The sequence below is a fragment of the Vidua macroura genome, chromosome 10 (assembly GCF_024509145.1).
Source record: "Vidua macroura isolate BioBank_ID:100142 chromosome 10, ASM2450914v1, whole genome shotgun sequence".
Classification (NCBI taxonomy): domain Eukaryota; kingdom Metazoa; phylum Chordata; class Aves; order Passeriformes; family Viduidae; genus Vidua; species Vidua macroura.
Window position 1 is genome coordinate 4851614 of NC_071580.1, and position 12619 is coordinate 4864232.

The 12619-nt window shown below is 42.5% G+C and overlaps 1 protein-coding gene across 3 annotated transcripts in view; it reads left to right on the plus strand.

Annotated features, from left to right (window-relative positions):
• Positions 1 to 12619, plus strand: part of FNDC3B (fibronectin type III domain containing 3B) — a 185861-nt gene that overhangs the window by 125005 nt on the left and 48237 nt on the right. For all 3 annotated transcript variants that reach the window (XM_053986414.1, XM_053986416.1, XM_053986415.1), the window contains exons 9-11: positions 1968 to 2027; positions 4805 to 4943; positions 5264 to 5317. In XM_053986414.1, coding sequence (XP_053842389.1) covers positions 1968 to 2027; positions 4805 to 4943; positions 5264 to 5317 — 253 coding nt within the window. The remainder of the gene's footprint in view (positions 1 to 1967; positions 2028 to 4804; positions 4944 to 5263; positions 5318 to 12619) is intronic.

Genomic DNA, 12619 nt, shown 5'->3' on the forward strand with positions numbered 1-12619 from the left:
GCACGTGGCACATCCTGCCTGCGATGCCATCTCTCCCACTGCCAGTGAAAAGGTTACTTTTTCTTTTATGCTAAATGTCAAAACTTTTCGTGTACACCATGCAGGCAGGAGAGCTGCCTTCCTAATGGGCTAATTTTGTGTGGACTTGCAGAATTTAGAACAGTAAAATCTTGTTATTTCAGCTAACGAGAAAAATGTGAGGGCTTTGTTGCTTTGTAGTGTCTTAGATGAGCAGAGGAGGGAGTGGAGCAGTCAGTAGGTTACAGAGGCTCCCCAGAAAAACCCGAATACTTGGCTCTCAGCAGGCTTCAGTAAAAATTCTGAGGGATTTCTCTGTGTCTCCTTGCAGTGATCCTCTGAGCTCATTCTGTGATCAAGTACATATGGTGTTATGCCTTTCTTCTTCACTGCTAATGACGTCTCGGAAAGAGAATTTGGAGATGTGACCTTGGCTGTTGTGAAATAGCTAATCCTTCCCAAGTCTCATTAAATAAAGTCCAGGTGATAGAGCATTTAAGGAATTACCTCTTGAGACCAAACCATCTCCTTTCTTTAGATGTCCTGTGAATTAGGGTATTCCTCTTGCTATGCTGGAGGCAGCTCTTGGATGATACAAAAAGGGTGTATTAACCAGGGAAAGGCTGCCTGATTTTACTCTTTTCTGGCATTTACAGCAGCTGTTTGTGAGCCAATGTGAGCATCTCCATAGTCAAGTGTGTGCTGCTGAGCTTTTAAAGTGGGAAGGACACTTTCTAGTACTTCTTGTGCTTGATGCCTGCACATTTTCCCCTAGTTATGAAATATTGTGCATCTGTTTTAAAGCTGCTGGTGGTGATGTGTCTCCTGCTGCTGGCCAGAGTGCAGCCTTTAGCTTGATGTGGTATGTTCCATCAGGAGCAGCAGTAATTGTTATTACTGTAGGCAAAAGAGAGTCTGCAATATGTTGAATACATTGTCTTTGGAAGGAGGTGCACTCATTTCAGAGGGGGGAAAACTGGATTTGCAGAGCGTTGTATTATAGAAATAAAAAATAAAAGGCTTGCTGGTGGATTTCTGGCGACCCAGCAGGCTTTCTGGTGGATTTTCTTCTATTGATTTTGAGACATCTCCCTGTATTTGTCCACCTAGCTATGAAATAATTTCTTTATGCTAAATTGAGAGCTTTCTTTTTCCCATATTTTAGTAAAATCATGAATAAGCCAAGCTTTTACATGAGAGGGCTATTACTTATTAAGCAGTGACCCATACCTTAATCTTCACAGATTTGGCAACACATGACTGAGCCCAGTGTTCATTTACCAGCAAACAAGCCAGAAGGAAAAAGAATAGCCCTAACTATGTTGGCTGCTTTTGAAATTAATAGATTGTATGCTGATTATTTCTTAAAATGTCTAAGCCACTTTGCTTTAAGTTTTCTTGGTATTGAAAGAGAGCTGGGTCCAGCTGTTTGGGTGTTAATTAAATGTCTCCTTGCTGTGGTCCTCACAGGGAGCATGGTTCTGGAGGAGAGAGCAATAAGTGAAATAGTTGTGCAAGAAACTCAGCTTCTTCCTCTGAAGTTCAATGGGTCACTTTGTATGAAGTATTTTGAATAGGGAATATGCAGGAACTACAACAATAATGTTTGGGTTTCGCTCTTTTTGGCTCTGGGAGGGTGGAAAACCACAATAAGCTTTATACAAATATCAGCAAAATGAAGATAGCATTGAAATGAACCCATATATTTAGTTTATTGAATAAATTGGTGTGATAAATTCTTTTCTTCTGTGCATATGAAGCTTTATGAAGTTTTCAAGAAACGTGAAGTGTGTTGACAAATTGTTGGTATATGGCTTGCTACTGTTTCACTTCAGAGGGATTATTTTTCTTCTTTCAAATTATATCACTAGAAAATCACTAGCTGTGCTAAGTGGGATATTGCTTTTCATAATTTATTGATTGGTTTGGTTTGGATTTCTTTCCTACAGTGGAGAAGAATTAGAATATCACCTGAAAGACCTTAGGCCAGCAACAGATTATCACGTCAGGTGAGTTAGTGTGATTTGAATATCACTTAAATATAAACTCTTCAATTCTGTGAGAATAAATGTGAAAGATTTTGAAGTAAATATACAGTGTAGTTCAAGAATTTCATGGCCACCTCTGTAGTTGTGTTTCTCAGGGGTTTCTAAATATTTTAGCATAGATTTTATCTTGGTGCTTTTCGAACAGCATCTTTCGTTGTGTAGTTGTCATTGCTGTAGTAAGAGGCAAAAAGAAGTTTATGATTTGTATTTCTGTATGGACAACAGGCCTGGGAGTGCTTCTGTATGAAAGTAGGATATCTGAGGTCATTTAATAATTTGACTCAAGCAACTGGTGTTTCTTCAGTTCCTGTAACATGAACACTGGAAGTACTCCATGCTTTTTTCATGAGTAGGCCAAGCTTTGGGATGTAAAGCTGCTGAATACAGCTGCTGAATGATGATGCATAGTCACTTCAGCATTTATTCCAAGAAAAAAATGGATTCACCCTGAACTGAGTTGATATTTTCATAACATATTTCTCTTTGATTCCAAAAGTGTGTTTTACACATTTATTAACTATTAACACATTCTAGTTTTGTTCTCTGATGGTTTTAACACTGTGTTACCTGCTCACGTTGGTTTTTTTTAAAGACTTTATTTATGACCCAAGGCTTTGAATTTACATCCTGTTCACTTACCCTCAATATCCTTAAAAAAAAAAAAAATCCTTTCACTCTTGTTTGTTGTTCCCTTCTGTTTTTCCAGACAAGGGCTAGGCACACTGTTTCACATCAAGGTTGCTCCTGTTTGTAAAACTTTAAAGAACACCTTGCTTCTGAGCTCTAAAAAAAAAAAAAAAAAAAAAAAATCCAACACCACAATGTTTCCATCTAGCTCTGCTACTACAGCTTCTTTTTATTTTTAAGGATTGCTTCTAGTGGAGCCCTAAGATGAACTTCTCAAGTAGAAGCACAAGACCAGAAGGAACTTGTCATAAATGAGGAAAAGATGCAGCTCCCATGTGGGGCAGGAGTCTTGTCCTTAGCAGCAAAGGGATGGTAACAAGGAGAAGGTTGTAAAACACTATTGAGCTTCCTTCTGAGCATTGAACAGAATTCAAACACCATTGAAGCCAAATTCAAACACCAGAGAGGTCACCATGCACAGCTGGGCTGAGGTCTCAGTCATTTTTAGGGGTGTTGTGGGTATTTGCCCCGGGTCCTGGCTGAGTTCTTCCTCCCTACCTCCAAACCTCCACCTTCTTGCAGGTTTGCCAAAGTACAGGTTGTTTGTGAGAAGTTAACAATAACTTCTGTTTAAAAAGGAGTGACTAAATACAAAAGTTAGACTTGCAAAGCAGCAGCACTGTTTGTAGTGGAGCAAGCTGAAACAGTGGCTGTTTGCTTTCCAACATAGTTTTTAGTTTTTTTTTTTTCCTTCACTGAGACTACATTATGTATTAATGACTGTGAAGAAATAAATCTGTTGAGTAAAGAAATTTATGGGGCCAGCAGTTACTGGGCAGATCGCCTTGGGTCTCCTTGACCTTGGCAGCATCTCTCAGGGCTTTGTCTCTGCTGGACAAGGTGTTTGTGCTCCTTGCTGCCCTGCTGGGCCCTGGGACAACCTGGAACAACCTGGTTTGCTGTGAACCTCCACCTGCTTCCCTTCAGGTGTGTTGTTGTGGTGCCCTCAGAGCTGGCTGTGCTCAAGGGTTTCAGTGGCTTGCAGGAGATGCCCCTTGAGCTGGTTTTCACACGGTTTTATTTCCCTTGTGGGGTGTGTTGGATGCCAGGCCATGCTCATTTCCAGCACACACATGTGCCCCTTGCCAGATGCAGACTCAGTTAATTAATTGCATTTCTGGTTGTTCCTGCCTGCTAACAGGTGATGTGTGAAGCAGCACCAGATCTCATCTATCTCCCCCAGAAGGTTTGATTCTACGTAGGTGGCCATTGTGCATAAATTACTCTTATCTACTGAAAACAAATTTAGAAATTGCCCTTTCTTTAGCTCTGCATTCAAGCACACAATAGCTACAGCCAATTCAGAGGTCATTGTCTGGTCACGGCCTGAACTTTTCTTTGAGTACAGGACTCCCAGTTTGCACTTTCTTTTGCTGCGTGGAAAATGTGAAGGGAGAAAAATAACATCATTACTTTTTCAGAGAAAATCACTTCGTGAGGAAGTGCTCAACTATATCCCATTTGCTTTCCCATATTATTTGTTATTGCATGTTCTATGCTGACATATAGAGGATTTGCCTGAAATCAAATTTGCTTTGAAGATTTTTAGTTAATCACAGCAGTGTTGCTGGCCTGTGTTAGTTCTAGTCCATGGAGGTCCAGTAAATGTTGGTGCCTCAGTTATGTAGGAGAAGATTGTAGCCATGGAGGGAGACCAGCAGATACCTGCACTCAGCATGGTACCTGTGGATCAAGTGTAAACCAGGCATTAAAGTTGATACCTTTTTTTTTTTGTTGTATTTCAAGGAGGATTTTATCACAGTGTGTAGAAGCCTGGAAATAGGCAAGGAAATATTGGTGGAAAGAAAAGATAATGGAGATAACTCAGTGCTCCACGGGAATATTTGCACAAAACACTGTTCCTCTTCTGCTGTAATTTTTTTTTTTTTGCATTCTTGTGTAAGTGAAGTAAAGTTAGGATAGCCTTTGGGCTGTGATAAGTCTGTCTTTAGTGGATGCTGTCGTGGGTGCTTTGGTGGTCAAACACGGTGGCCAAGGCGGTGCCACTGTAGCTGTCAGCACGTTTGTAACCCATTTCAATGCTGTTCCAGGGTATATGCAACGTACAACTCAGTCAAAGGATCCTGCTCAGAGCCAGTAAGCTTCACCACTCACAGCTCAGCACCAGAGAGTCCCTTCCCACCCAAAGCCTCGCACAGGACCAAAAGCTCCTTAACCTTACAGTGGAAGGTAACACTTGGTTCGGGCAAAAGCGGGGAAAAAGTACTGACAGTGAGCATAAATGTTGGAAACAATTGAAAGCTGACACAGTCATTTTGCAGTAAGGGACTTGAACTTGCTCTACTCTGACAAATCCCTTCCTGTGCACTGACTTGACTTTTTAAATGTACGTGTTTCATTATGTCCAGCTTCTTCCCGGCATTCGTTAAGAGGCTGCCAAGCCATGTGCAAAGCTTTGGTTTCACTTGAAACTGTAGTCATTTGCCTGGGGGAGGTGAAGCCGTTTTCTCTTACTCCCCAAATCACCTTTTGTTTATTTTTGTTTGTAGGCCCCCATTGATAATGGTTCAAAAATCACCAGCTACCTTCTGGAGTGGGATGAAGTAAGTACAGTTGAAATAAAGTACAGTTGAGGTAAAATCAGTTGAAATAAATACACAAATAAATGGCAGTCAGACTTTACAAGGATTTGCTGAGTAAAGAAAAGTAATTAAATGCAGGAGAAAGTAAAAATGGGAAAATGAAATCCTGATGGCATTAGGTAAAGAGTTGGAAAGGTGAAAGAGGCAGTGGGGGGAAAACTTTCCATTCAGTGTATTTTATATAGAGACAGTGTTCTGTTTCTGTACCCTTGAAATCTTTTATCACTCATTTGGTGTACTTTATTTGTTAATTAGCATTACTTACTATTTAATTACTTATGATGTATCTTACAGTTCTGTTCATGATCTCTTTCTTCCGCTGCTGAGTGCAGAATAAACTTGTTCCTGCCTTAGAGGAGAAGAGTCATGATCCTGCAGGCCTGTCCACAGAGAATGTACTCAGGGTCAAAATAAGTGTCCTTTGTGTAGTGGCAATTAGGCCCCTTCCAGACACAAAAGGAAATAAGTTCTCTTCTGAATATCTTCCGTGGTTAGTGAGCACTGGGCTGCTGGAAGAGTGCCCTGACAGATGATGTGCAGGATTTGTTGGGGGTGTGTTCTCTCTCCTCCCTCTGTCCTCTAATTTCTGCCCCCTTTCCTTTCTGCAAGTCATATTTCTGCAGAAAGCATAAGTCAGGGAGTATTACCTCTGAAGGAAAAGAATAAATATTGGGTGACAGAAAGGGCTTGGCCAACATGTAAATAAAAGTCATGAGTCGGGAAATGAAGGGTGTGAAAGGGTGTTTGACTGTGAAGTCTGAGAAACATCCCTTGAGGTCTTTTGTAGTCTAAAAATATTCTAAAGGGAGTATTCTGTTATGAATAGTTTTCCACCATGGCATTAATAACACATTTCTGTGTTTGGAACCTCACACTCTGCAAACATTTGTTGTGTGCACTGTCACAGCTAGTGGGGTCTGCATGATGAGAAACCCTCAGAACCTGAACTAAAGTCAAACAGTAACTTCAGAATGACTTGCTGTCCCTCTGCACATAGTGGAAAGCCAAAGGTTGTCACTGAGGAAGGGAAAAAGGGGAGTGTGAAGTCTGGGAAAGGAGATGAAGAGAGATTTCTCCAAAAGGATGGGCCAGGATGATCCTGTTGGACCCGTGTCACCTTGATTGTGCACTTGTGATTTCTTCCAAAGCTTCCAGTAACTTGGAGCTGAAGGAACAGAGCAGCACAGAGCAGTGGAAACATGGATGATTCCAGCCTGCAAAGGAAAGGGAAGCAACAGAAGGTCCTGTCAGAAGAAGGACCATCAGCAGATAATTAATACAGTGCAAATACTTTAATGCTAATTTTGACTACATGGAGCATAGGCATACTTTTAGGATATATATAGGGCAATTCTAAAATCCTTCTGTCCTTCAAACTCTTTAATAGGAGGTTTGTCTTCAGAAAGAATGGTTATGACACCCATTTTTCACAGAGCAAAAGAAGTTTGATTTAGGGTAGTTCACCTACCAATGGGAAAAAATTAAGGCATCCAGATTCTCTTAGTCTACCTGTTTTAATTACCTTGTTTTCTCAGTAACAGCCCTGAAATCTGAGATTATAATGGATAGCTAGGAAGCACAGATGAAAGAATAATGGCCCTGCACAAATTAATTTGGTGCATCTCCAATGGTTTGACAGTACTCCTGGCTGAAATGTAGGTGTCAGGTTCTGAGACAGTTAATGCCAAAGGTGTAGCTTCTCAAAAAAAATTTTAGAGAGATAAGAGATTTCTGTCTCTTATCTTTCTGATAAGAGACAGAAATGCAACTTTAAGCCACTGAAAATGAAATGAAAGCCTGCTATTAAAGCTTGTGAAAGGAAAAATCTGAAGATGCAGACTGGCTGTGCCTGGGTTTACAGGAGCCTCATCACATGCAGGTGGCTGGCAGGATGCTGCACTCGCTTTTCCTTGTGCCATGGCAGGCTGTGCCTCTGAGGTGAAGTGCTTTCAGCTCCTGGAATTCTGGCACCCAGGTACAAAAGAGAATTCACTTGCAGTGCCCCGCAGCCTCGAGCTTGGTTCTGTAAACTCCCCATAAGCAAAAGCACTGCCTTCTCCACAAGGCCACACTGTGTCCTGGGGAAATCAAGGCATACATACATCAAGGCACAGGAGAGGGCTTGCCAGGCAGCAGTGAACACGCTGCCAGATCTCAGCTAGAGCAGCATTCATTAGCTGTGAGGCACAGGGTGAAATACAAACACAGGAAAATCAGCGATCAGAAGGAAATTAAATCGTGGCTGCAAAGCAGAGAGGGCTTTGCAAGAGCAGTGAGCAAGAATTCTGTCAGATGATAAAGGTGGAAAAACACCCTAAAGTGGCAGCCTGCCTGGGAAGTTGAGTCCCTTCCTAGGAAAGAATGGTGTGGAAAGCCCTTGCCACGCTCATGGCACACAGGTCCTGGAAGGCTCTTGTGCAAAGGCTGCAGCTCAGACTCTGGAAACAAAGCTGGCATCAGGCATGGGACATGTGGAGAGTGGTGGAGGCATCCAGGCAAACACTTCCAGTTGTGTCCCAGTCACACCAGTGTGTTCCCCCAGCTCAAGCAGAGTTACCCCTCCTAGGGAGGAGCTCCTGCAGCCCCTTTGTGCTCCTGGCTGGGAGGTCACGGCTGTCTGTCTGTCTGTCTGTAGGACAGCCCAGATCTCTGTCAGGTGCTGTCAGCAGTATCTCACCTGGTTCCTCCTGTTTTTATGGGGTAGAGGAGGGGTTTGTAGCATCCAAAGTGCCTCCAGGAGTGTAGGTGGCATCACTTGTGTGTGCAGAAAACAGATTGTGGCTGTAAAGCTGCAGCAGAAGTGCTGTGTTTACAGCCCCAGCATTAGGTGAGGTTGGACAGAAGTTTATGCTGCTTATTATGTTACTGTGCTACCCTACCCAGCTGCTGCTTCAGTTTACTTCTGAAGTTTGGGGTTTTTCCTGACCTGCAGACTCTGAAAGGTTGTAAGTACATAAAACTATTCCAGTTATCCTACATTTTTCTATCCCAGTTTGGATTAAATGGTTTGTAATGTAACTGGTGCGACATGCTTAGTTAGGAAACACAAATGCTTTCCCTTTACTGGTCCAAGTCTTTGAATTAGAGTTGTCATACCTTGCTAATAAACTGTGACCTCTTAAAATGCCTGAAGAGCTATGAAGGACACTTAATTCTTTAATAGGAGAGTAAAAGATAAGGTCAGCAAATTGTCACTCAGATACACTGGATGTACCCTAGGAAAATTTCCACTGACTCTAAAGAAGTAAGGATCAGCCTCTGTCTCAGGTATTCTGGATTTCATTGGGATTGGAACATGCTTGCACCACAGGTGCATTGTCTGGCAATAAAATTAGTTAAAATTAGTAATTAATGAAAACTTCACCTTCTGGCTCTTTTGCTATGAACTTTGAACTTAAAAACCTGAACTAATCAATTGATGACTTGGTGTCAGGATTGATTATTCAGGGTAAGCAAAAAGCTAATTGGGGAAAAATAGCATTAAAAATATACCAAACAGAAAACATGCCTGTAAAGGAGGTGATGCTTTCCCTGATGCCAGCATTCGTCAAAATCAGTAAACTGTAACTGCACTGAAAAATGCTGCTGGCACTGCTGTTAAAACCAGGCCTTTGTTACTAATTAGATGTGAAATGCTTGTTGTGTGATTAAGTGGTAGTAAATGAATGTTTCTCTTGTGTATATGGATAGCCAGAGTATCCTATTCATTCTTGATGGGAAAGGGCAGGAATGTTCCTGAGCCAGAGACAAGGACATCCCTCTCACACAGTGTGTGTCCCTGTGTAGAGCTCAAAACAGCTTTAATTCTTACCCAGTAAGCAGCTCATTTTAATTTGAGAGAGAGAGAGACTGATACAATACCACACTATTTAATGATTTGATGATGGGTAGTTAATAATGAAGTTTACACAGAGATAAATGGGGATAATTTTGTTCTGCCACAAAGTTTTAAGCTCCTCGAGGTAGCAGAGATGTGCTTGTTTATACCAGCTGGTAATCTGAGCCAGGCATCTCAGTGGTGATCCACCAGAGTTGGGTACAGGGAGCTCCATGTTTGTGTTTGGTCACTTACCTGCCCTCCGAGTTTGTTCTGTGGCTGTGCCACCCTTGTGAGACATGCAAGAGGAGAGAGCCTTGCATAAAATTGGGTTTTGTGTATGATTTAGGGATGTTTTTAGGTCCCTTTCTGCCTTCTGTGTGTTTGTGTGTAGAGACAATTCAGTTACTTGCATAACTGGCACAGTAAATGCTTTGCAGAGATCTGAGGGTGTGTTACACTAATTGTTGACAGTTTGCTCCGCAGCTCTGTGTCAGATTGAATTTCAGTCTGTTCCTTTTTATTGCCAGCACGACCCAAACACAGAAGCCAATGCTGGTGTGGCCACAGCAGATGTCAGCCCTGCATCCTGGTCACAGATGTGGTGCTGAGCATTGCTTCAGTTGTGTGCAGGACTGTGCTCCATTCCTGCCCTGCTCTACCTGCCGTGGCCCCTTCCTCCTCTTGTGTTTATTTGCTGGGTCTGCTGCAGGGACCTCACTCAACAAAACCCATTTCAAATCCCTTCTTCAGTAAATACACACTCCAAAGAAAATCAAGCACCCTGTGTTGAGTGAGTGTGCTGCTTGAAATATTGCTGAAATAGCAGGCAGAGCTCTTAATTGTGTTTGAACGTTGTGTTGGAGCATTGTGCAATGCAGAGTGGATTTGTGGAGCTGGACTGTCCTTGTTTCCTCAGACAGGGTGCTGATGGTCCATCACAGGGTGGGCTCTCCTGGACAAGAAAAGGGAGCCCAGGCTGGAGAAGGCAGGAGAAGACTTCCCCAGGCTGGGGAAGTCTGACAGCACTCTCCCTCTGGAATCTGGGGATTACAAATCCCTGCAGAAATGATACAGTGTATTTTAAGCAATTTATGAAACATTATTTGAAGGATTAAAAACTTGGAGTGTACAAAGAATAGGAGAAGGATTCTGGGAAAGCTGTAAGACTCTTGGGTGGCAGCCAGTACCAGCCTGCCAGTTGTTCCTGTCTATAATTATGCCAGCATTAGTGCTTTCATAAATCTTGGGAGAGAAGGAGCGGAGAGGCTATTTCCAGGCTATTAATGCCAGGATAATTAGAAATATCGGCCAGCCTCTCCAATTAGTGCCAATAGAATCAAAAATACCAGCCAGTCTGAGTAATCTGAATACCATTTGGTCTCTGAGTGAGTCTGGGGAATGTACAATACCAGTTTTGGAAGAGAAATATATACAATATCAGGGTTTGTACTGTTATAAAGTTAAGGATACCTGAAATGTTTGGCAGTCTTGGCAAAGTTTTAACCAATCAGGCTGACAAATGAGAGTTTGCTTTGCCCATTGCTCTCAGTTCAGGCATTGTGGTATAGGTGAGATTTTCCATGATTTTCCTTTTTAGCCAGCATTGTTTTATTGACCATATGCTTAGCAATTGGTCACTTTGTTCTCTTGGAAAAAAAGCATAGGAAAATTATTTTTTTAAAAGGCATTCTTAAACAGAAATCCAAAATAAATTAAATGTTTTCAGTTATTTATAAGCAGTGAAGTCATTAAAGAGTTGAGGAAAAATTAATTTAAGGCAACTCAGCCTGTAAAAGAGAGTTTGCATAGGGGAAAAAAAATCTATTTTTAGTAGTGCTGAACTGATGAATGGATATTTCACTGAAGCATAAGATTTCTAATTAGGTTTTGTAAAGTCTGCATTTTAAATATATTAATGCTGAACTGAGAAGTATGCTCACCTGTTATTTTTGTCCTGAAGAAATTCTATCATAGAACTCTGTAACTAGGAATTCTGTCATAGCATTCTATGGCTAGGGATTTTAAATCTGAAAAGACCTTCATTTACAAAATGTTTTTGCTTTGGGTTTTGTGATTCTTTTCCAATTCCTTAATTTACCTGAGCTGTGCAGTAATGCTACAGCTGGGGCAGGTGGGTGAAGCTGAAGGGGATTGTGTGTAAAGGAGTTCTAGAACAAGTGTAGGCTCCCACTGAATAAATAAAAGTTCTGGCTGTTTGCCAGTGTGCTAAATGTCCCTTCAGTGCCTCCACACTGTTGTGCTGTGCTGGAAATCTGTGTGGTTGTTTCTAGCCTGATAAACACATTCTGGGGACTCACTGCAAACATCTCAGGGAGTTTTTCCTTCTGTGTCACAGCCCAAGGGAGAAGAAGTAGAAATTGGCAGGGGCTGGAGAAATGAGCCAGTGAAAAATGCATGTCCCACTCAGGCATTTTTGAGATCTTCAGTGATGATGTTCTGAGCATGGAGGAGGAACAGTGTGTGGGAGGGCAGAGTGAGCCCAAGGAGGCACAGCAGGTGAGGCTCTTGGCCTCAGGGGGGGATGCCTGTGTAAATGGTACAAAATTTAAAATGGTACAAAATTAAAAATGGTACAGACACATGCCAAAACTAGTAAATGGCTCAGCAGAGCTTTTCAGTCAGAAGAAGTTGCAGAGATGGGCATAACCCTGTCTTCTGCACATGCTGGAGCCCATGGATGTGCTTTGTCAGGCTTCCATTCTGGTGGGCTTTTGGGTACTTCATAATGTAATTGTCCAATAATTTTGTGTTTGAGTACTGAAGTTCAAACTCCTTTCAGCTGTTCCAGTACTGGTAGATATTATTTATGAGGAGCTGAGCAGTCCATGCCCTTTCTCCTGAAAGATTTCAAACTGCCTGTTTTCCATGTGTGGCCTAAAATGAGTCCAGATATTCCCCGCTACTTTAGGGTCTCTGTCCTGCAAACAGCTCAGCTTTATTTCTGCCCCAGGGTGCACCAAGCTGGGCTGCACTGATAAGGGTTTGGTTTTGTTTTAAATGTGGTGGGGTCAGGGACAGTGTCCTTGTGCTCAGTGGTGCTGAGTACCTGTACCTGAGGAAATATTTGGGAGCTGGAGAAGTGTCTCCATACCCTCTGGGCTGCTGCCTCGTGCTGTTTTTACCAGGATGGATCATTGCTCCAGGTCACGGTGACGTGAAGCTCCCAAAAACCATCCCTCTGGCAAACAACTTCCTTAACAAAGTTACAAACTTCCCCAAAAAACCCTCTTCGCTCATCGCATGCCGTGTGCTCCGGGCAGTGGGGTGGGTGCAGAACCTGGCACGCTGGATATTCCTCTGGGATGAGGAAATGTTGGAATTTTGCCCCGGAGAGCAGGGGAAGGTCCCACCCAGCTTGTCCTGCTGGCTCTGGGCATGCTGGACCGTGGGGAGCGAGAGCCCTCTTGTGGGACAGGGAATTC